General features: G+C 46.9%; 1 protein-coding gene across 2 annotated transcripts in view; it reads right to left on the bottom strand.

Annotated features, from left to right (window-relative positions):
* Positions 1 to 7881: 7881 nt before the first annotated feature.
* ABCB10 (ATP binding cassette subfamily B member 10) overlaps positions 7882 to 25010 on the bottom strand; it is a 550176-nt gene continuing 533047 nt past the window's right edge. For both annotated transcript variants that reach the window (XM_069607430.1, XM_069607431.1), the window contains exon 13: positions 7882 to 11016. In XM_069607430.1, the coding sequence (XP_069463531.1) occupies positions 10770 to 11016 (247 nt within the window). In that variant the 3' untranslated portion in view covers positions 7882 to 10769. The remainder of the gene's footprint in view (positions 11017 to 25010) is intronic.

Genomic DNA, 25010 nt, shown 5'->3' with positions numbered 1-25010 from the left:
CCGCATCTGTTTCCCCACAAATAAGCAGATGGGTAGTGGAATTCCAAGAGTACAATTTTACTATGGAGTATTTGCCTGGGAGGAAGAATGTTGTGGCTGATTGCTTGTCTCGCTTACCGGCTGCAGTGTCCAATAGTGTACAAGTAGAGGTAGCTGGAGAGGTGAATATTCAGGTTGCTAGTATTCTTCCTACAATTGACAAGGAAGAGTGGGAGGTGGAAAGCGAGAAGGATGTTGAGTTATGTTGGATTAAGGAGGGTCTGCTCAAAGGTTGGGATGCTGTCAGGGGTAGGGCAGAAGGAAGGGGTTACGCCCAGGTGTTGGATGAGCTAGCCGTTGGGCCATGGGGCTTGTCGAGGGGCGAGAGATTAATTCCGCCCTGTGAGGGTAAGGAGTAAATTGGTGGTGGTGGCACACAAGGGTCACTTAGGTCGTTCCCTAACCAAGAGGCGGTTGCAGGAGGAATACTGGTGGCCATCTATGGATCTGGAGCAAGGTTGTGCATCCCCAGCCAATTTATCTGGTGGAGGTGCCCAGAGAAGTCTGGTCGAAGGTGGCTATGGACATTATGGGTCCGTTTGAGTGTTTACAACCCGAGTGCAGATTTCTGCTGGTATTAGTTGATTACACTTCCCAGTGGGTAGAAGTGGCTGCTTTTGGCAGAGTGACGACAGAGTGTGTCATTGCTTTTCTTAAAAAAATATTTGACAGGCAGGGTGTGCATGCCAGCTTAGTGACAGACAATGGTGCTCAATTTGTTTCCAAACTAATGAGGGAATTTTTGGAGCAGTTTGGTGTGGAGCACCATTACACCACTCTGTACAACCTGATTGCCAATGGGCTGGTAGAAAGGGTAAACGGTGTAATTAGGAGTGCCATCCAACTTGCCCTTGCCAATGGTCTGGAATGGGAAGATGTGGTTGCGGAATATTTGCGTATCATAGGACTCCGTCTGTTGCCACAGGGAAGACACCCTTTGAGTTAATGAGAGGAAGGAAGGCAGGGTCGAGATTAAGGTCTATGGCATAGAGTGGAGGCAGCCCATGTCAAATGGAGCTTAGTGGTGTGCAGCAGAGGGTGTTGGCGCGTCAAGAATTTGTAAGAATGAGTCAAAACAGTAAAAGAAGGTTACGTGTGAGTGTGGATGATGTGGTTCGTGTTAAGAATCCCAGGTTCGTGCCAGAGGGTAGGAGTGTATTCTTGCCCCCCATGAGAGTTGTGAAGTGTGGGGAGGGGCATGTACAATTGGAGGATGGTTCAAGGTGGAGTAAAAAATGCATGGTGGTGTCGGACGGTGGCAAAGATGGTGTGTTAATGGGTAACCATCTGGATTATGGTTTGGATGGTGCAACTCTGGATTTTTATCCAGAGTTGCAGGGAGTTCATGGGAGTGTGTCTGCAGAGAATGTGGTGCGGCCAAGAGATGTGGTTTCCGCTGATCTCATTGCAGAAGAGGGCAATGGCAATAGGTCATTCAATGATGTAGCACATGCTAGCAATGGTTTGCTCAACAATGTGGTTCATTATGGTTCAGGTGGTCCTTTTAGGAGGTGTGGCCCTCCTATCAAGTTTAGAGACTGTGTGTGTTAATATATAATTATTCTGTTATTTTTTCCATCTTTTATCAATTTCAGAGACTATGTGTGCTACTGTTATAATGCATTGTTATTTTCCATGTCTATAATTTTAGTTGCTTTTCAAAATATGGCATATGGTTTTGGGGTGTTAAGGGAGGGGGGAAGATGTGTCGTAGTCTGGCACCAGTGGAATGCTGTTCTACCTCGTAGATCAACATTCCAGGCGTGTCAGTTGATTTGTTGCTGAGGCCCTGTCGGCTGCTTCTCTTCGGGGTCAAGAATAAAACCATATCATCTTCACCGTGTCCTGGATTTTATCACAGTGCTTCCCTTCGCTCCCTACTTCCTACACTGACTTGTACCGCAAGCGGATGTGCCGAGCTTGGAAAGAGGTTTGCGCCGCCAGTCTTTCTTTAGACCTTTACAAAAAGGGATCTGTTGTCCTCAACCGCAACTCGGACACGCCTGAACCTATTCATATAGGGAGTTTAAGGGGGACTCTCACGACAGAGGAAAGGGAGCGCTGAGAGCACTATATTCATACTTGCCCAGTCAAGTCCCAAAAGAAGACGGAAAACTTGAAAACTCATCCATATAAGGGGCCTCTTGGGTGAGTCCTGAATATTCACTGCCTGGTTTCTCCTCTAGTGCCTCACCGTTATCCGGGTACCTCCAAGCTTTCTTGGGGATCCTGGGCTCAGGGCATACTCCGGTTTCCATGTTAGTGGATTCTGGGGCAACCGATAATTATATGGATATCAATTTGGCACGTCAGGAGGGGATACCTACCAGAAAGGAGGAGACTCCCAAACACCTAAGGGCAGTAGATGGGAGCCCCCTCTTTCCGATTGCCCTGTGGTGGAATAGACCATGAGGTTGGGGTCATTGATGGTATTCTCCCTACTGAATATCGGGATCTAATCAATGTTTTCAGCCAGAGAAAATGTAGGTAGATCTCTGGAAACAACAAAACTCAAGGGAAAGTTCAAAGGCAAGTTCTTAAACAGGTGGCCAGGGTCTAATTACAGGTATAATGGGCACAAAAAGCAGCGCAACTCATGGCCCCCAAGACCATATGAGGAGCGCAGTTCTTTCATAATGTGGGTACTATATTTCCTCATTGGGGCGCTTTCACGTCTTTCTTGGGCATCTGATTGGTTGGGCACCTGGCTGCGTGATGACATTACGGGCTGCTGGGGATGCAGGGATTTGCGGTTTCTGCTCCGATGGCAAGGGTCAAAGTGCCATGGCAACCGCCAGCTACACTTTCCCAGGAGGTGATAAGCCAGGCAGCACCGCAGATCATGACAAAAAACTTGCAGGTATTGTGGAAGGGACAGTGGTACCAGCAGTCATGTACCCAGCACACTCAGAGGTTAGGGACTTGACCTCAGCCTGCACCCTCTTCACCCCACTTCTGGAAGGGGTCTCCACCCCCCCCACCCCCGGCAGGGTCATGTCCATGACCCTACCACACAGACATCTAGTGTGACATTCAAGCATTTGAAGGCACTCTGCCACATTCCAGCAAGTCAAGGAAAATGCCTCACATAGGAGCAGGGTTGCAAGAATGCCTTGATGTAATGCTCAAGACCTCCTGTAGGAAGGAACAGGTGTTCATCAGTAACATTTCCCTCGACAAGATGTCCTTTCAGAGCTCTTTTCTGCAAACTTGGAATCCCCCTACTCTGGTCCACTGTGCAAAACCAGCTGTTCTCTGCCACATTCTGTTCTCCGGTTTGTATTAGGGCGCAGGTTGCCATGCCCCTTTAAGAGCCACTCAAAATGTCACACAAACAATGTGGAACTGTCACAGATAAGTACATTGTAAACATGAAAAGGTCCTACATACACAAACTGACAATTTGGCAGCTCTGGATAATCTCCCACCTACGCAGAGACTAAAAACTCTTTACAATTCACAGTGAGGAAGGAACATAAAAGACACCACTCCTGACCAAGGATATGGGACATTGGTGCAGATGGTGGACAATGAGTAGTAGCTTTACAAACACACACTCCTTTCCCGCCTCTGTCCTGAGTTAAAGAGCAGTACAGCTGCCGCACACGGTCCATTTCTAAAGCTCTGGGCACACATCTCGTTTCATCTTGCCCTTGTCCGAGCAAGACAATAAGCAATTGAAAGTTGCAGGATCTGCATCTGTAAGAAGGCGGATCAAGGCTAAAATATCCACAGCTGATTGGGTGAATGCACTAAAGCAACAGCAAGTCAAAGTGTATTCTTAGACAAATGTGCAATCCTCACCTACAACATTATTGTGGCCAATTCACCCCCAAACGAAAAAACATGCATTGCATTTTAACAACCCTGCTGTGGTGGTGGTAGGAATCAGGCTGCTCTAGTTCCAATGGCTCTATTTGTCTTCCTGTAGGTAGCGTCGCTTTTCGCAAGCGGGGGGCTGGTAGGGAAAGATGGCTAGGCAAGATCCTAAAGAGAAACACTTTATTGAGCTTCTGTGTACATGGTCGCACACTTTCAGACAGGGTAACATCAGTGAGCTTGTATGTTCCATGTATGGAAACACACAATCCTATCAGTGTTACTATAGTGAAAACATTTTTCTAAATTTATTTCATTTGTATACTGGACTGCCCTTGTGGATCGGGCCAGACCGATACTCAAATGGATATTATTTACTACACAACGTACATAATTGAGTCCCAGCCCACAGAACAGACTATACACCTCATTACGAGTTTGGCGATAATTTGGAAATAAAACCTCAGAATTATCAGCAAAATCGACTACTGTTACTGGTACTCTATCCCAGGGATTTACCACAGTATTACGAGCAGTGGCAAAGCAGTATTAATCCCCATTTTTGGAGTCATGGGCCTCCATTGGGATTTTGGTGGAATTACCACAAGCGATAATTCTGCACATTTTTGGCATTAAAGTGAAGGATTTACCTCCAGCATGATGCCATCAACCCTTTTAATACTACCTGGGAGTCCCTTTTGCATAGGAATGGAGTAGCATCTCTAACTCAAATTAAAAACAGTACCAATGTAAAAAAGAAAAAGCTTTGGGATTTAAAGCGGCTCTCCATGTGAGAATAAATCCTGAGTTATACATTATAGTGTGTTGTTTCCAGTGAAGGAAGAAGTGTGTTTTTTTTTTTTTTAACAACCATAGCTAAAATAAATTCCAAATTATAAATGGCAAAATGAATTATTTCATTTTAGATTGAACGCATTACCTACGCATGACGTTCTGGGGGCAAGAACAGGCATACCGCGCACTTTCATCGCATATGCTGTTTTTGTTTGGTGACGTCTGAACTGGAGACCTTTTTTTGTGCTTGCAATGTTCTCGCTTCGATGAATTAGGAAGCCTACTTTGACAAATTTCTATCCTGTTCCTCGTCAATAAACTCCTTGGCATTTTGGCAATGTATTTTTAGGGTAAACAGCTTGCACGAACATCATAAACTTTGAAGTTTATACAACAGATAGTCCCTTACCCTCCTAAATTGAGTGCTTTTAATATAGAGCAATTGAAGGTCTGGTTTTAAAGATTTCCCCCTTTCAAATGCTTAATGTGATTAATTATGTATCGAGGTTGGTCAGACTTAGTAGACGGACAAGAAGAAACAGGGATTCAACCCTTCTTTAACAACTAATGAAAACTCATCTAATTCCTACTTTTTAAGATGTGGGCCCTGCTCTTCAAAATAACAAAATAGTGCTCATGAGGACGTCTTCATATACCTTAAGCCCTCTGTCCAAACACCATCTAAACTATTTCCACACTGGGCCTCATAAATTTGGCGATAGCCTTGCCGGTAAAACCGTCAGGCTGCCTCCAAACGTACAAAATTTTCCGGCGCCCACAAATGGGCAATTACCGGGTCATTACGGGTAATGCCGGACCGGTAATTGCTCATGGTGGGCGCCGGACTGAAATGGTCCCCATTCCCATTTGAGCCCGGCTCAATGGGAATGGGGAGGTCGGATGCACCGGCACCATTCCGAATGGTGCCGGTGCATCCGACATGCTCTGCTCGCGGGTGCCGGTATGCCCGCCAGGTCAGACTTGCCGGGCGGGAAGGCACCCGTGAGAAGAACTCAAGTACCGGCAAGCTCACCAGTACTGTAGTTACCGGACCGGCAAACTTATGAGGTCCACTATCTACAAAGAATAAAAGATAAAATTAAAGACCAAGCATGTGCTTAGTGTAGGGACCACGCTTTCCCCTTTTAAGGCTGGTGATGGCTAGTACTCTCTGACTTCCACCCCAACTTGAGTTCCAAAGTCTTGTTCAGCTCTTCGTCAAGTAGAAATTGCCCAACAACAAAAAAAAAAAATATGAATTTTCTTGTCAAAAAGAAAGTTCAATAATCCCTGGATTTGTGCCACCTTCGGGGATATACTTCTGTTCCCTTGGCGGATATAAATGTCCACTCGTCACAAAGTTCCATGATTTTATGGTTCCACTGAGTTGCCCCAGATTGGGTCTAGGTTTCCCCAACCCTGCAGTGTTGATTGTTTCTGATAAAACCTTCTGGATTTTAATACTTCTCCGCCTCCTTTGGGCTCTGGCTTGGGTTGTCCTTGTTTGTGGTATTGGGACACCCCTTCCTAGCGATTTATACCTCTCTGTATCCTGTAGGGCTTGGGGTTTCGATTGCCCTGTTCTGGGGTCTTGCGTCGCCCTCTTCTGGGGCATTATATTGTTCTGCCCCATGTGGGCTCAAGACTTTGGTTGCCCTGGCTTGTGGTATTGTGTCACCCAATTTCAGGGTTTGATACTTCTCTGCCCTCTTTTGGGTCAGGTCTTCGGTTGCCATGACTTTAGGTAATGGCACACTCTCTCTATTGGGTTTTATACCTCTGCCCTCTGTGGGCTCAGGACTCCTGTGGCCCTGGATATCGCTGTCCATTCCGCTCTTCTTCCAGCCCTGTACCTTCTCTCTTGCAGTGGGGTGTACTGATGGCATTGAGCTCTCGGTCCCTGGTGGCTCTGAATCTCCTTCTCGGTCTGCGTGGGCATTTCTTTGGCATTTGTTCCTCATCTTGTCGGGGCTGTGCCCGGTTGTTGATTCTCTGGACAGTGTGCTTCCTGCCTCGGCTACCATGGGCGTCTCTGGGTCCTCTCCTCCGAAGTCTGACCCGTCGGTGCAGTGCTGGAGCTCTCTGGATGTCTTTGATTCCACGTGGGTCGCCTCTCTTGGTCGGGAGGACCACCTTCTTCTGGGCTTGGTGCTGTCTCGATAGCAGGATTCCCTGCTGGCAGCTTTCTGCATCTCAGCGCATCCTTGATAGCAGGACTTTCTACTGGCAGTTTTCCACGTCTCCATGTCCTGGATAGCAGAACTTTCTGCTAGTTGATCTCTGCATTTTGGCACAGGATGGATAGCAAAGCTTTCTGCTGGTTGCTCTCCACGTCTCAGTGCAGGCTGTATAACAGGACTGCCTGGTTCCTTCTCTCTCTGGCAAAGTCCTTCGGCATGCCATAAGTCCCTCCCTGAAAGGGGAGGTTGCAGTGAGCAAAAATCAGTCTCCCAGCCATCCATCTTAAAGCGGCCCTGTCCCCTACTAACCTGTTTACTCTTCATGTAGCTCATGGACATTGCCGTAGTGTGAATAGAGGGAGGTGGAATAATATCCTGCATAGGGCCTTCCGTGTCCCCAGAGGGGGGTCATCTCCAGTGAGATCCCGCTTGCCCTGATCCTAGTGAGGGTCTTGTGTAGCAGGCCCACCTCCTTAGTCCCAAAGGTGGTGGCTGCCCCTTGGAGAGATGGGACGAATTGCCTGAATTTGTCAAGCATTTTATTGTTTAATGATGAATTTGTATCTGTATTTTATCTTATCGTTTCGATAACAAATTTGTATCTGCATTTTGGATATTGTATTTGTAAGGTTTTTGTGCAAGATTTAATATTTAACCATAGCACAATAAAAATAAAGCAAATAAAGAAAATGATGACATGAAAGCAAACACTGCATTACTTGATTGAGGGGATCTCCACAGCAGCAATAGCATATAATTACAACAGATGGTCATATCGTTAATTCTAACACCAATTAGCCAATACCACAAAACATGTAGGTGCAGGATTTGAAAAGGTCCAAAAGTTCAGCCTAACAGGATCTGGCGCTACTCTTTGGTATTATTTTTTTATCGTTGTGCTTTGAATTGATTGTAGGTAGCGCTTGCATGCGGATATGGTTCCAGTCCTGAGGCTGTACAGGAAAAATGTTAATGTACTTGCAGGGAAAGGGGTTTGGACCATATATTCTCGCGCTGCGCACTAGCTGAGAAAAAGAAAATGGACTCCTTTGATTTATGCTGTATTCCGCAGCTATGATTTATTGATGTGTTCACATAAACCTTAAAAAATATATATTTTAATAGTGTATTCTTTTCATACATTCAAAAAGGTAACTCCCACTCCTAATTGTGTGTCATTAAGGTACAATAAATCTTGCTGTTCACATTGGTCTCTTTGTTTTGTTTCATTGAATTAGCTTGCATTTAGTGAAATGGTCCCAGTATGCTGCGGATACATGCTCCCTTTGCTTGTATGGATGGTGCTGGTACTGCTTGCCCGTTGGTTGATTTGATTTTGTCTATGTGCTTTGATATGATGTGATATGGCATTTATAATGCGTCTATACACAACTCTTTCTAAGCACATGTGCTTTCTATGCACTTATTTCACCACTTGTCCTTATGTCTCTGTGCTTTCTGTGCACTTCTTTCACCTCTAGTCCTTGTACCAATTTGTGGGATATGCCTTTATTTGCCCATTACCAGGCGGCACCCTTGCTTGCCCGACACGTCTTTCCCTGCCTAAGTGCTGGCGGTTCTTCAGGGGATCATATTTGGTGTGATTTACTTGGATTTGTCAATTCGTTGTAATTTTAAAATCGAGAAAAAAAGCTCGGTTAGCCCCTTTGTATTGTGCTATCTTGCTGCAGTGTGTAGTACATAAAATCTGCAAGCTTATTCGTTAAGTCTTGTATATTCTCTGTGGCTGCTGTGCGTCTGGACTTGTTGTCCTGATTGCCGACTGTGTTTCTAAAGAGACATTCTTGGATTGATCAATGCAGAAATATGAGAGATAGACAGGATCGTTCTCAGTATGTACTTATATTTTGAAATTCATGTTTCTTTTACTCTACTATGGATCAGACTTATATAGCTTAATGGCCCTCAGTCAAGCATCGTGGTTGTATCCATTTCCGAATCATTGGCTGTGTTGCTAGCGAACGTATCACCATTATTTACTTCTGGGATTTTTCTATGTGTCCAGAGATTGCCTGCCAACTCCCTATACGGCACAGTTACGCTAGGCTATAAAACGGATGCACATACCCTGTTCTCGAATAAAGGTCGGATTATCTGCTGTATTCCGTGCCTTCTCTCTGTGCAGTATGATTGCCGTGCATCTAGCAACGATGTACAATGTTGTTATAGTGCATGTTCATGTCATGCGCTCAACGCGTGATACTGGTGTGCTTGTCGGCCATATTGGATAGGGATATTTAACGTATTGTGGTCACTGTTTATGCTTGCAAACTTATCTTTTCACTTTTATGATGTGTTATGTATAGGATCACTGTGAAATACTACTTACAAATGCCTAGTTTGTGAAAAATATTATACTCTGGGCTGAGAGTGGAATAATTATCTGTTCTAGGGCATACATCGTCCCTATACGTGTAGGTTTGTTTTTTATCGTGATGTGTTGTACTCCTATGAAACATATGGGGCAACTGTATACAACAAATCTTTGGAGGCTGTGCTATCTCTATGTTTCCTCGCTTCCCCCCAACATTGCTTAGTTTTGTTTTTCATGCTTATGTTGTGTATTATTGTGCCTGTCTTTGATATGACATGCTATACACCTGGAACAAAGACAAAAATACACTTAATCACAGAAAGTAATGTAGCTCCTGATCAATGTTCAAACCAGTGTAGTTGACGTCCATTGTAGAGATCCAAAACGCTTCTCTTGCGCGGTTTTTTCTCCATGTGTCCTCCCCGTGTTGGGGGTCAGTATTTTTTCAATCCCATAGCACTTAATTTTCGCTATGTCTGATTCTTGATGGTGTTCCTGAAAATGCACTGCCAGCAGTGATTTTGTGTCTATTTGCTATGGCTCTTAAACGTTTGCCAACTCTTGTTTATAACTTCCTGATAGTGCTGCCTATGTATTTCTTCTGACATATACACACTATGCAGTATATGACATATGTACTGTTGCAACTGATTTGATGTTTAATGATGGACTGGATTCCACTGGCTTTCAAAATCGTTTTATTGCCATTTTCCATGTGTGCACAAATTTGGCATTGGCCACATTTGTAGTTTCCTTGCGTTGGTACTTTGAGCCATGACTGTTGTTCTTGGGTTATTGTCTTCTTCGATTTTTGGTACTTGATGTTGTCAAAAAAAGATGGACTGAGTATTTGTTTGAAGTTTTTTTTTTCATCTGCAGAAGCCAATGTTTGGTTGGTTGTCCAAGATGTGCATCATGTCGCTGTCTGTTCTTAAGATGTTCCAATTCCTCTCCAAAATCTTCTTAATTGTTTTATTGTTGGTGCTGTACGTTGTCATAAACCTCATTTTTGACATTTCTGTGGCTGTTTGTAGGTGCAGGATAAATTCAGTGAGCAAAGAAAGCAAAACCCCACAGTGATAAAGCACTAAATGGAACACATTCAACACCCTCTTGGGCAACAATGGGCATGGCCTGAAGAAAGGAAAATGTTAAAATGGTGTAACCACTAGCAGGGGCGTCATAAAGCTGTTTTTCTTTTATAAGCAGTTAACCAAATGCAACTGTGTTGCTGACAGTCAAAGATTCAGGCTCTACAAAAATGTTCCGAGGGAATAACAGCATGAGTTAGAAGTATTCTGTAATCACAGCATAAACGCAAGGACCAACACATTCCAAATGTATATTGTTTTTATGAAAGATTCAATAAATGTAAGTGGGTAGTGGGATACAACTTAAGTATGTACAAATCATATTAAAAATTCAGAATAAAAAAGCGTCAGACAATACGTTATGAAGTCTTTGAAAAAATACATATATATTTATAATCTATTTATAAAATATAACTCATTGGAGCATAAATTAACTTCTTTTGAGCTTCTCCACATTTAATTTTTGTACACTTTTCTGTCTCATTTTTATTTAAAAATGGTCTCTGGAATTCAAGTGCTGAGCGAGGTATTTCTGAGAAATGCTTGCTTTTCCATCAGTTTTCTAAATAGTCCATCTGTATTTGACAGAAGTTCTTCGTGTTTCCCGTGCTCAATGACTCTGCCCTGGTCAAGAACTGCAATGGCATCAGCATTCTGAATGGTGGAAAGACGATGCGCTATGATCAAGACCGTCCTTCCATCCATAAGCCGATCAAGAGCTTCCTGGACGAGGTATTCATTTTCAGCATCAAGTGCACTAGGTAAAAAAACAGAAAGGCTATAGTTCAGTATTATAAACTAGAGTGCTGGGGAAAGAAAGTCCTTGCAAGCATCCTATTTTACATAGGTATAATTTCAAGGGACATGAACCCAACATCCCCGTCCATGGGCTATCAACTAAAGCTGGTCTTCACTCTGAGACCACTCTCTCGTTACATTACACAAGCTCCCAAACCACACTTGCACTACCTCAACTTCCTATCCTCTTCCCTCAGCTCGTTTGTACTCTGTTGATGTTTCACCCTCTCATCGCTCACTCATCCACTTCACCATCTAAGTTCCCCCTCAACTCTTGCATTCCACTCCTTTGATCATTTGGAAAAGAAAAAAAACATGACGCCATAGTCCCCTACCTCAAAATGGTCCCCGATCCAGGGTGAGTTGATCACTGAGGAGCAATAGTTGCTCTACGGACCACTTTGAGGTGAACACAAACTTTGAACTATTTTTATCCCCTGCAGTGTGTGGAAGCAAGTGCACCAAGTGCAGTCACTGCAGCTAGCGGAGGATCGCTAAAAATTGATATACGGAAAGATCTATCTATTACCATAACAAAGTGCAATACAAGTAGGAAGTTGGGGAGAGTGAAGAGTGCTGGGTATAGAGCTTTGACCATACTTAGAAGAGTTGTCTTCAATTCTACCACACAACAACTTGGGAAGTGCGACAGCGAATGAAGCAGAGAGTTTAAATCCATCTAGAGATAAATAAGACCAAGACGAAGGTACTGGTCTTTAGAGGCAGAATGACAAGACAAACAAAATTGCGTGTACAAATAGAAGGTGACGTGCTAGAGCAGGTTAGAATTTACAATTATTTGGGCTTGTATTTTGCAGAGAATGCTGCATGGCGAGTTGTCTCTAAAGCCACCACAAATTTGATTAAATATAGTGGTGGAATTAAGAAATGTAATCATATGCATGGCAAAGGTGCCTTAACTCCATTCTTGGAGTTACACCGGTGTAAGGTCTTATCGGCAGCACTATACGGCACAGAGTTGGGGATGCAAAAGGTCTACAATCCCAGGGGTCGCAAAAAACACATTTTTAAAGTCAATAATGTTGCAACCAAGCAGCACCCCGAACACCACATTGCACTTAGAATGCGATGTGCGCCCCATAGAGCATGTAGCGGCCTTCAAACCTGTTTTTATGGTCAACATCCGGGCTGTGCGTGTTCAAGGAGTTATTAGTTAACTCCTTGGCTATAGAAGAAAGTGGTATGACTCCTTGGCTTAGGTATGTTAAAAGTGTGTGTACAACACTGGGCCTTAAAACATTATTGGGAGCAACCGACACGCACACGCATTAGCCCCTACGGCAAGTAATTAAAGGTGCCTGCAGAGAACACTGTCGACAGGTACTGGTGTCATCCTGTGCAAGGCTATCTAGTGGCTGGTCTTATCTACAGGTGAAGGGTACATTTGGCTTTGAACGTTATCTGGATGCTATCAGTCAGTGCTTGGCTCGCTCATTACCGTTCGACTTGAGAGCAAGGATCTTGTGCGTGGCCTTCTTTATGAAAAATAGCAGCCCTGTTTGCTGGTGTTGTCGCACTCAGAATGAAACTGTCATTCATTTTATGCTGCTCTGCCCCAGGTATAACGACCGCCAGGCAGGGTATCTACTGCCAATATGTAGACAACAGGGTCACAGGAGGGTATCAGAGGCATACGATTTTTGGCAGAGGATGTGTAGATTCTAATATGTTACATTGTATTGCCAAGTATATTCATAGAGCGTGGATCAGAAGGAGGATTGTGTTGTGTAGCAATGGGCAAACTTTATAATGGTTATAAGGAATTCGATTTGGGATTTTAGCTTTCACATGACAGCCACTTTTTTTTAGGAATTAAAATTGTTATTTTTACTGTTTTTATTCATTTAAGCAAAATATAGGGGTTGACTGAATGATCTATATGAGACAACATATTTTGGGAATTGTTTCCTTGTATGAAACATGTAATTTTAGATGTATTTATTGCTTATCTATATTAACTGCCTATTTGCATTGTCTGAAATGTTATGCATGTTGCTTTTATGGGTTTGTACACCGAAATAAAGTTGATTGATGATAAAATAATCTAAAAACATCAACATTTTAAACTTAAAAACACTATCTTCCAGGTCTTCTCAGGGACATTTAACACTACTTTTAGGCTCACTTTATCTGATCTTTTGGTAAGAGATCCAGACCTGAGCCTTATTAGGAGTCACCTGCTTAGCTTAAAAGCAATCTGTACTTCATTGAAGGAAAATAGCAAAGGACCTTCCTGATTACTTCCCCTAGGAAGGCAGGTTGTTCGCACTCCACATCTATGTTGGGAACATTAGCTTCACTTACATTAGGATCTCTCATGTGCTGGTCAACTGCGTACAGGGCTCTGTTGTGTTCTCTCTATTCAGAGCCCGTTAATGTTGTCACTATTTTTGGCGACATCCCATGTGTGACTATGCTCCGGAAATCCCCATGGTCATGTGATATGGCTAGTTCCAATGTCTTCCATTGTTTCTCAATTAGGATTCCCTTTTTCCTGGCAATTACATTTTTCCTGGATATTACATTTTTATACTGTAGGCGTTTTTGTTTCATCAGGGTTTCATCCCCTTGGCTTGTTCAATATCAGGAACAGGTCCGCCTTTGCTAACCTACAATCCTTATTGTACCATTGTGTTTTATAGGTTTTATTTTCCCTTGTATGTATGTTTAGTCTACCCGTGACAAAGGGCCGAACAGTGACCGCCACCGTATCGTAGAAAGACAAATAAGCATTAGGGGAATCCTACTTCCATGAGTTCAGTTAATGTTGGCATTATTACAACGTATAACGCTGGCAGTACAGTTTCCTTATCGAGCGTGAGCCATTTCAGGGTTTAATTATTGTCAAATGGTCGCAAATTAATTGGATTGCATATGATATGATACGTTATTTATAACGCGCTTAATATCCAGAGGTTTCTAAGCGCGGACCCGGGGATCGAACCTGTGTTGCTGTGTCGTCTCGTTTCCAAGACAAGCACGTTGCCACTGAGCTATCCTTCCGAGACATGTAGCAGCTGCATTAGTCTCTGCTAAGACGTACACTAGCTATCAGGGATTGGGGTTCGCTCAAGACTTTCAACTACTTCCATCGAAATGGCACTCCACCAAAACTAAAGATCCACCAGTATATAATCAACACAAGTCTGAGCTACATTGGTCCTAAAAGTATGCTCAGCAGAACAGTGCCCAGTCATACTGCCGTTACATGCCCTGAAGCCATGGGAGTTAATATTGTTAGCTAGCTTTTTGTCTAGTACTTATGGTCGCCGAGTGACCTGTGAACATAATTCTGGTACGCCCAAGTATTCATCTTCAGAGGCCTGTTCTGAAGATATTGAACCATTAAATTCGTATTGGCAATTGAAATCTCCTGTTACCAATATTTGATCAGGATACTACAGATTTACTCTTTTAAGGATCCCATCATTATATCAATAACTCTAGAGAGGCGCGCAGATAAACATTAAGCAGGTGCAGACAGAACCACACCGGCTTTAGAATTGACGTTAACACCTAACATGTCTGGGAACTTTTAATTAATTAGTCTGCATTTTACTTCAAGGTTGTAAAGAATCTGTATCATCATCACCCCCATCCCCTCTTTGGGCGACCTCTAGGGCCTTTAGAGGCAGGACAGAACAATGTTAAATATCCAGGTTTGTCTGGCTCAATCTTCCAAGTCTTCAGGAGACATATAATCTGTGCTCCGGAGACTAATTTGTGTCCATCAACAGTCTTCGCTGCTACCCAGGCCTCTTATGTTCCATGAAAGAAATTTGATTTGAGTGTTGAAATACTGCAAGGTTATCCCTCAGCGGTTTCCATCGACATTTTCATTGGAAAGCTTGCTACAGGGGAGACAATAATCCAGTATGATGAGTGGTTGTTCTTTTTTAAGATCTACGACTCTCGAATCACGCTGAGCCAGCATCTCGTATGATGTAGTGTGAAAAACATGAAGGTGTCTCAACCACTAGTCCCCAGAAATCCGTCGTCCAGGTGGCCAGGACATGGCCATCGCTACTGGATCCAGTTCCTGGGGGTGGACCACCTGGGTGAGGGATCTTCGGGGAGTTGAAGTGGGACACAGGGTTGAGACGCGGTATCCCCTTCCCTGAAACACCTTTTCCCCATCCTAGGATATTTAGAAGCTCTACCCCCCTCCCCCCCTTTTCCCACATGAACACTTTCTTACACGGTAACAGACAACGGACTAACACCAAAGCCGTTTAACGGACATAGCCCAACACTCGTGACAGGCAGTCAGGCAACTCACAATAACCATGCACACCCGACGGCCCTTTACCTTTCCCACAGGGATAAATTCCCCAAAGGGATAAAAGGCGGCGCAGGAAAGCACAATTTGAGCAAGCCCGAATGCACAAGGAGACAGCTACACCAAACCGGCAGTACAAAGGGAGAAGAAAAGTGGTGAGACCTGGAAGGACGATGAAGGGGGAATTTCCCTTGCCCTATTCAATGTAGACCTGCGATGCCTCTGAAAGGGAAATGATAAGACCCAGAGTTACAGCTGGTGTACGGAGCAGCAGATGTCAATGGTACACAGGGGCCTCCCGCATTGATAACACAGGCGGAGAGGCAAGCTGGCTTCCATGGTACTATCCTTGACTCCAGAGAACCAAGATACCAACGGGTTCAGCGCAGCAGGCGAGTCGGAGGAAGCTGATAGCAAACCGAACTGTGTTGAGCCCATGGTTGCGGGTAGCCAAATATCGAACGCAAGAAGAAAGAACTTGTGTGTATGGTTGAACTTTAAAGAAAGCCCGGTTGAGTTCCAGGTGCAGAGGGGTTCAGCACCACGTGGGAGCTCATTCGAAAGGCTCTGACCAGGAGCTGAACTACAAGAACCAGAAGGTCCTAGGAAAGGGTGGCGTGAGGAGTCAGAGTGGTCCTACAAGGGTCACGTCAAATCTCTTGTTCAATCGAAAGTCTCTGACCGATTGCCAGAGGAAAGCTGGGGGAAGGGAACCCCGCTTTCCACTACGATTGTGAACGGTCATAATTGGCAAATGTGAACCCGACAGAGGGATGCTGAAAGAAAGCTAGGAGAAAGAATTCCCGCTTTCTGATGGAACTGAGTAATACACGAACTGTATTAGGAATATATGAACTGTGTCAAAGAAAGGCCATAGTGAATCCGACGGATGGAGGCCCATTTTTGCAAGGAGGATCCGAGCCCAGTGGAGTGAGCTCCTAGGGGCGAAGAGCAATCGTCAAAGGTGCAAGATCACAGAGAACTTTTGTCTGTTTGTTACTGTGAATCAGCAAATCTTCTAAGGCAAGAGACTTTTGCAGGAAAGAAACTTCGCCTCTGAGGGGGTTTTGATATTGTTGAACTGAACTGCGAACCTTGTGCTGTTGAGTCCCAGGAGTGTGCTGTGCTTGAGAGTCCTGCCTTGTCCTGTGCTTCAAACATGGGGAAGGGAGACCCAGCCATACCATCCTGACTTATCATTTTGTGAACACTTCTTTCTTTTCTGGTGAACATTATCCCACACTCTTTTTGTGACTAGTACCAAGGATTGGCAATCTTTTTTTTTTTAGTATAGGACCTTTTTATTTGCCAAGACACCACTAGGACTGCCCTATTATTTGATGGTCGTAGCTTGTTCCCATCTTATATTTAGGTTTGGATTAGGCGTTTATCTCGCCCATTACAAATTTCAATGAACACCCCTGAACTGTGATCACTTGTGTCCATCTTTACTGTTGCCATCATGAGTTCCTTACAGTAGCCAGTGTATGCATTCCTTAATTCTGTATTCTCCCATACCTTCCCTGATCGTTTTGGGTCTGCATCTATAAACACTGCATGTCAATGCCTTCCGGTCTGTTAGTATCTGTTGGTAGCAGTATCCTCAGTTGGAGGAAGTCCACTAATTAGAGGGCCATTACTACCCCTTTCCCCATCCCTCGCTGCCAGGGATTTGCCTTGCATCTGCAAACACTTTGGTGTGTTACTTTCCTATTTATTGTGTGTGTGGGACTTCTGAGGACACAGATAACATTATTGGCACTGTTATTTTGTTATCTGGTTCTGACCTAGTCTGAATGTCACTGGTTTAAGTAGGTTGTATTACAATGGGGGATAAGGCTTTACTGTTTAACTGATTGTCTGTATGAATGCCACCTGTACTAAATAGAGTTTTGCTAAATATATTTAAAATATCAACAAAATAATTAATTTGCTCTCAGTGCTACAGATAAGATTTTCAGGTGGGAGTATTTTACTCCCCATTTTTAAAATTTGGGAGTAAATGTGATTTTAAGGGAGTAAACATTGTTTTCTCCTTCACAAGAGAGTAAATAGTATGTGCAATCCAGCCAACGCATGCAATAAGTTAAAACTATGGAAATCATTATACAGCAGCGGCTCGCAACATTACAAAAAAAGCAGGTTTCTTGCGCAATTAACAGATTAAGCAGTGTGCAGTAGAACAAACACCCTCTCACAAATGGAACATATGAACACCACCACACAGAGCTTAACTTGCATGCATGAATAGGTACATCAGCAGGGTAATCTGTTTAATGCTTTGCTCACACAAACTGAAAAGACGGATCTGGGGTACAGCAATACAAGATTTCAACATGTAGAACAGGTCGAGTGGATTAGTGCAAGGTAAATAAAGGATAGAAGATACTGTGATGAATCCTATGGATCCCTCACTAAACCCCTACCTAAAGTCTCCTCCCAGGTGGCCAGGGAAAGGCAGACGCTTTCTGATCCTGACCTTGGGGGTGCTTTTCTGCAGGATAATCACCTGGGAGGAAAAAGGGCCCAGGGGAGTGGGAAGAATCAGTAGAATGAGCGTTATTTATCTTCCTTTAGGGAGGATGGCTCCATAAGGCTGGGCTTGTTGTAATAGCCATCTTGCTGTTCCACAAAAGATACACTTAAATAAGGTCGAAATTAATCATACACTCCCTAGGCCATGGGAGAAATCAAAATCCTTCTAAAATTCTAGAGTTATAAAACTGAAAAACTTCCTAATACCCACAAATGCAGTGAAAGAAAATTTAGGAATAGCACCAGTGTAAAAGAATTGCCTTTCCCGTCACACACCAGACAAATGACTAATTCTCATAATGTTCCTTCAAAGAATGTTACAAGGAACAAATTGGGTTTTGAAAGTAGAACATAGAAATAAAACACATAATTCTATAATTAGGGACTTCAAGTCCCATAATTCCCCAAGTACTGGGACAAGGAAGAGGGTGGAAGAGTTGCAATGTCAGAGTGGTCCGTTCATTAATGTAGATGAGACACACCGGAGGGAAGCAGAGAGGCTTGAAAAGCCCACCTCAGGTGCAGGCCTGAGAGTTGACTTTGCTGGTGAAGAGCAGAGGAAGTGAGTGAGGTGAAGGTGAACCGGAGTAACAAGGAGAGAGACTGCTGCTGTGTCACTTTAACTCCAGGAGACTACCTTGTTCATAAAACCCCTGACAGGCGCATAGCGCCGGTGGGTGAGTTGGCGGAGTTGAACCGGAGCGAGAGTGGAAGGAGACAGATGACTTAATAATTGAAGAGGAAGTGAGAGGCCCAGGGATGAGACGCCAAACGAAGCAGTCTGAGGACCAGATGATGAACGGACGGCTGGCAACAGATATTACAGAGGTGAGTGTACTGTTCGCTATTAATGCGCCTAACTCGTACAAGCCTAACTCTGCTAATGCTGTTGACTCGCTAAGCGACCTGCTGATAGATCAGGTGACAATGGAGGTGCAAGCTACGTACGAAAAATCATTAATGGAGGTTCACCAAGCACCATCTGTTGAGGCGGACAGGGAGACAACTGATGAAAGCAGATCTCCTGCAGCTCCCGAATTTTTAGAGTGAGTGGGTTGCAAGCACTGTACAGCCCTGCATAGACAATAGACTTGAGCGCAGTGATGCCACAACAGGGAGGAACAGAATACATCAAAGCCCAAACCCGTCAAAGGGCCAGCATAGTATATGATTACAATAATCCTGAATTGATGAAAGAACTTGGAAAAAAGAAGGTCCTTGCGAGTACGAGCATCGATATTGTAAGAGACTGGGAAGAAGGCGAGAAAAAAAAAAACTGTTGAGGAACCTTGGAGAAGAAGATCCTCAACATATCAAATCAGGGGAATTAGTGGCTTGCCTAGTCAAAGAAATCGCTGAAATACAGTGATTAATGGTTTGCAAAAGGAGACAAAGCAAAGTTTTCCCAATAAATCAAAAAAAGCAAGCAATCGCAGCTCTAGAGGAGAAAGGAAACTGACAATTGGAAAGGATAATGACCTAACAACAAACCCTGCTTACGGAATTCCCGAAAGAGAGGACCCGCAACTGAAGATTCCACAGTGTGAAAATGAAAAAGAGCAAGACAATCAACGCACTATACTACAACAGAAAGGAGATTAAATGCACTGCATCTAAGAGAAAGACTGACATATACAGCAGCTTCAGAAAGTACTGAAAGCTCAACTGCGGACCAAAGTCCCTATTATGAAGGTAGTGAGAGGACATCTGCAAAAAACAAGAGCAGTTCTCACCAAGACAGATGATGCAACTTCAAAATACCATCATGTCATCAGTGACAATAGCACTTGCCCCATTTATTAAACCATATGAGTCATTAAATCACACCTTGAGAGATCAAGCCACCCTTCTAGCAATGGTGCACTCCAAACAGACTTTTTTGGAGTCCTTATCAAGTACAGTACAGACAGGACTGAACAGAGAAGCGGAACAATCAGCACAGTTGCAAGCTGAATTATGTGATTTGGCAAGAGGGGAGGATTCTGAAAGAAAGATAATGATCGCTGGCATAATAGACATAGTGAAATGGCTACAGACAATAAATGCACCTAATAAAATGATACCAACAGAAGGAACAAGTTACTTACCTGTAACTGTTGTTCTCCAGCATGGGTCTGGCATGGATTCACATGCTCATGAATATTCCCCGTCGTCAGGCTGGGAATCCTCGGTAAAGAAAAAACCAGTATCAGTTTCGTTTCTGATCTGTCTTTCGTAGTAATAACCAATCACTGGTCTCTGCGTCATACTGACCACAGCCAATGACTGCCCTCTACCTAAGCACCGCCTCTGGCAGCCATCTTCAGATTTGGAAGCACGTGAAGTGGCAGTATGACCAAGTGAAGAGCCGCAGAGGGGTAGGCGGGAGGGTTCGCTTGTGAATCCATGCCAGACCCATGCTGGAGAACAACAGTTACAGGTAAGTAACTTGTTCCTTCTCCAGCATGGGGTCTGGCATGGATTCACATGCTCATGAATAAAGAATACATAGCAGTACACACATGCACAACCACGGGAGGTGGCAAAGGCTCAACATTAAGCATTACATCAAACTCAACATTAAGCATCTTACCTCCTCACCAGGCTCACCTCAGGCGAACAGGTTGCGCAGCACTGCTTGGCCGACCCTGGACTCCTCCCTGGAATCCCGATCGACGCAGTAGAATTTCGTGAAGGTGTGCGTCGACCTCCACGTAGCAGCCCTGCATATGTCCAGCAGGGGCACACCAGAAAGGAACGCCGTGGTAGCTGCGATCGCTCTGGTGGAATGGGCTCTCGGACGGCCAGGCAGCGGTCGGTTTGCCAACCGATGACAGTACATGATACAGCCGGAGAGCCATCTGGAAACGGAAGCCTTCGAGAGAGCCTTCCCCTGATTGACAGGTCCAAAGTTCACAAAGAGTTGTGACGTCTTCCGAAAACACTTTGTGCGGTCCACGTAGAACTTCAGCGCTCTAGCCACATCCAGCGAGTGCAAAGTCCTCTCAGCCGGCGACGAAGGCGACGGGAAGAACACAGGCAACACCAAGGGTTCGTTGAGATGGAAGTCCGACGGTACCTTGGGCATGAAGGAGGGGTGCGTCCTGAGCACTACCCTCGTGTCGTGAAAAGTCAAGTACGGGGCCTTGCAGGAAAGGGCCTGGATCTCTCCCACCCGTCGTGCGGAGGTGATGGCCACAAGAAACGCTGTTTTCCACGACAGAAACTTCAACGGGGCCGAGTGCAGAGGCTGGAACGGAGGTCCCATGAGCTTGGTCAGCACCACGTTGAGCTCCCATGCCGGGGCCGGAGCCTTCACTGGCGGGAACGATCTGAACAGTCCCTTCATGAACTCTTTCACCAGACGATGAGACCACAAGGACGTCCGGCCCGTGGTTCTGGTGTATCGGGAGATCGCAGCAAGATGAATCTTGATGGACGCGTGTGCCAGTCCAGCTTTGGACAGGGTCAGCAGGTACGGTAGTACCTGGGGAGCCGTAATCCGTAGAGGGTTAATCTTCTGTGCGTGGCACCAGACAGAGAACCTCTTCCATTTGTGTCCGTAGCATTTAAGAGTCGAGGACGCCCTGGCCTTTGCAAGAACCTCTCTGCAGTCGGGCGGTATGTCGTATCCTCCAAACTCTAGCGCTGCAGGAGCCAGGCCTGCAAGTTCAGCAATTTCGGGTCGTGGTGGAGGATGGCGCCTCCTTCCCTGGAGAGTAGATCCGCGTCCACCGGCAACTTGATTGGCGGGGACGCTGACAAGTCCAGAAGGTCCGGGAACCATATCTGCCTCGGCCACGCAGGTGCGACGAGGATCATCCTGCACCGTGACCTCTTGAGCTGGTTGACGAACCGGATTAGCAGTGGCAAAGGAGGGAACGCGTAGAGGAACAGGCCCTCCCAGGGGAACGAGAAAGCATCGCCCATGCTCCTCGCCTGGGGAAACCTGCTGGCGAACCTCTGGCACTTGGAGTTCGTCGCCGTCGCGAACAGGTCGATCTGGGGTGTGCCCCACCATCGGAAGAGGCGATCCACTAGATCCTGCCGTAGTTCCCACTCATGGCACGAGCGCAGCTCCCTGCTGAGTGAGTCGGCAATGGTGTTTTTTGTCCCTGCCAGATGAAACGGCACCAGAAACATCCTTTGGGCGACGGCCCAATGCCACAGGTCCTGCGCCTCCTTGGACAGTGCTGGGGACCTGGTTCCGCCCGGTTTCCTGATGTAAAACATGGTGGTGGTGTTGTCGGTGAAGATCCTCACCACCTTGCCCTTGAGGGATGGAAGGAAGGACCTGAGGGCCCAGAACACTGCACGGAGCTCCAGGACGTTGATATGGAGGGACTTCTCCGTCGGGAGCTAAAGGCCTCTCGCGTGCAGATTTTCGGTGTGCGCTCCCCACCCTTCCAGGGAGGCATCCGTGGTCACTGTCTCCTGGTGGTCTGGAAGTCCATGCCCGCCGTCAGATGCGCGCGGGTGCCCCACCACCGGACCGCTCGGCGGAAACTCGTCGAGTGTGATCCTCTCCTCGAAGCCGCCCGTCGTTTGGATCCAGCGCGCATCCAGGAACTCCTGCAACGGGCACATCCGGAGCCTGCACATGTGAATGAGGTAGATGCAAGAAGACATCATTCCGAGGAGGGACTTGATGGACCTCACCTTGGCCGCGTCGGAAACCAACATCCGCTGTACCTTGCCCAGGATGGACCTGGGCCTTTCCTCCGACGGGGAGGCCAGAAGGGACACTGTCGAGCTTCGCTCCCAGAAACAGTGCGTTTTGCGCGGGTACCAGGTGGGACTTGGCGTAGTTCACGGAGAATCCCAGGTCCGTGAGAAGTTGGACGGTCCTTGCCGTGTGCTCCACGGCCAGCTCCCTCGTCTTGGCTCGGATGAGCCAGTCGTCCAGGTAGGGGTAGACGTGGATCCCCTCGCGGCGCAGCTGCGCCGCCACCGGTGCAAGGCACTTGGTGAATACCCTGGGTGCCGACCGTAGTCCGAAGGGGAGGGCTTTGAACTGGTAGTGACGCCCTTGGACCACAAACCTGAGGAATTTTCGGTGCCCCTTTAGGATGGGAATATGGAAGTAGGCATCCTCCAAATCCAACGACGACAGGAAGTCTCCTTCCTCCAGCTGACCCAGGACGTGCTGGAGGGTGACCATCCGCAACTTCTGCGCCTTGATGAACTTGTTCAGACGTCGCAGGTCTAGGATGGGGCACCATCCTCCCGTCTTCTTCTTCACGAGGAAGTATCTCGAGTAAACTCCGGAGCCCCGAAGCCTCTTTGGGACGAGTTCGATGGCGCCCTTCCTGAGCATCGCCTTTACCTCCAGGAGAAGCTGAGGGACGTGAAGCTCTTTCCTGGCCACGGGGGGGACGCGCGGGCACCTTCTTTGAAACTCGAGCGCGTGGCCCCGGGCTAAGGCGTCCAGCACCCAACGGTCGGTGGAGATGGACTCCCACACGCCGACGAATCTCGCCAGCCGGCCTCCCACCGGGGTGCTTCGGTGGGGGCCCGACCCCACGGCCGGTTCAATCCTGTTTCGACGAGGCTTTGCCGCCTTGACCTCCTTGGCAACGACGGCGGGGTCCGCCAGACTTGCCTCGTCCTCTGTAGGCCTCCTGAGACAACGAGCGGGCCGCTTGACGTTAGGTGGAGAAACCGCCGCCGGAACCTTTGGAGGCGCCCTTGCCTCCGCTGCTCCGAAAGGGCGTCCGTCGTTGCTGCAGAACCCCAAGGGCCCGGGCCGTCTCAGTGTCCGCTTTAATGGCCTGAAGGGAATCGTCCACTGTTTTTCCAAACAGGTTGTTCCCATCGAACGGCATGTCCAGGACTCTGGTCTGTACGTCTTGACGGAAGTCCGTAGCCTTGAGCCATCCACGCCGCCTAAGGCAAGGCACACGCCGTTGCCCAACTGGCGAAACCCAGTGTCGGCGATGTCCGTCGTAATAGTGATGGCGTGGTCCGACGCCACCTCACCTTCCTGTAGGATCTCCAGGGCATCCGCCCTCTTGTCGTCCGGTAGGAAGTCCAGCAGGGGAGCCAGTTTGTACCATAGCTCCCTGTCGTAGCGGGCCACGATAGCCAAGGCGTTGGCCGCTTTAATCGTCGTCGCTGCAGACGAGATGACCCTGCGTCCCATAGCGTCCAATTTCTTTCCCTCGCCGTCCGGTGGGGAAGTCGATGTGGAGGCCGCGACCCCCCCCCCCGCTTTCTTCCCGGCCGCCGCGGAGACGACGGAGTCCGGGGTAGGCTGCGCCCGGAGGCACAGGGGGGCCGCGTCCGGGACCCGGTACTTCTTCTCGTACCGGTCTCTTCTAGCTGGCGTCTTGGAAGGGTTCTTGAGGAGGGCGAGGCCCTCATCCCAAATGTCGTCCAGTAGAGGGACCGCGAGGACCGTCTTCCTCTTGGCCTTGCGCCGTTGATAAAGGAATCCTTCCTTTTTCTTCTCCTCAGGGCAGAGTTGGAAAAGCTCGGATGCCCTGGCGATCATGGAGTGGAACGATCCAATCTCGTCGGGCGGAGAAGCCCTGGTGGGAGGTGACGACGGTAGATCCTCGTCGTATACCTCGTCGTCTGTACCCGTCGCTGCCGTGTCAGTCCCCGTATCATCCACTCGGGTGGACGGGGAGGAGGGCTGGACGGGGCGCGACGGCTGAAAAGGAGGTGGAGGGTGAATCCTTCTTTTCTTGGGCGGGGGAACACCAGAAGGTCCCGGTTCAGGATCCCCTGACGGGAGAGGTTCCTCCGTCGGCAACGGTAGTCTCGTCCTTATCTCCGAGCAAAAGGACTGTATAGCCAACAAAATGGCCGCCGAGTTGTCTTGCGGCGCTGGCAGAGGGGAATCTGACGGGCGATCAGGGGCCCCGTCGGCACCCTCGACGATGTCGTCACCTGCGTCGGGATCCATCCCGACGGGGCGGTCTTCATCCACGCCAAGGCCGTGGCTTAAGACCTCGATCAGCTCTTCCTCCGAGGTTAAAGCCGAATTTGCGACGACGCCCTGCCCCCCCTTTTTCTTCCCCGTCGGGGATTTCACGGGGGTCCTATCGATGGGCACAAAAGAGGACTCCCTCCGAGGTGGCAGGGAGACTCTGAGCCCCGAGATCGCCACCACTGGTGTAGCCTCCACAGGCTGA

Source organism: Ambystoma mexicanum, chromosome 4q (genome assembly GCF_040938575.1).
Source record: "Ambystoma mexicanum isolate Mex_15411 chromosome 4q, UKY_AmexF1_1, whole genome shotgun sequence".
In the NCBI taxonomy this organism is placed as follows: Eukaryota; Metazoa; Chordata; class Amphibia; order Caudata; family Ambystomatidae; genus Ambystoma; species Ambystoma mexicanum.
This window is presented reverse-complemented; position numbering and strand designations above follow the sequence as displayed.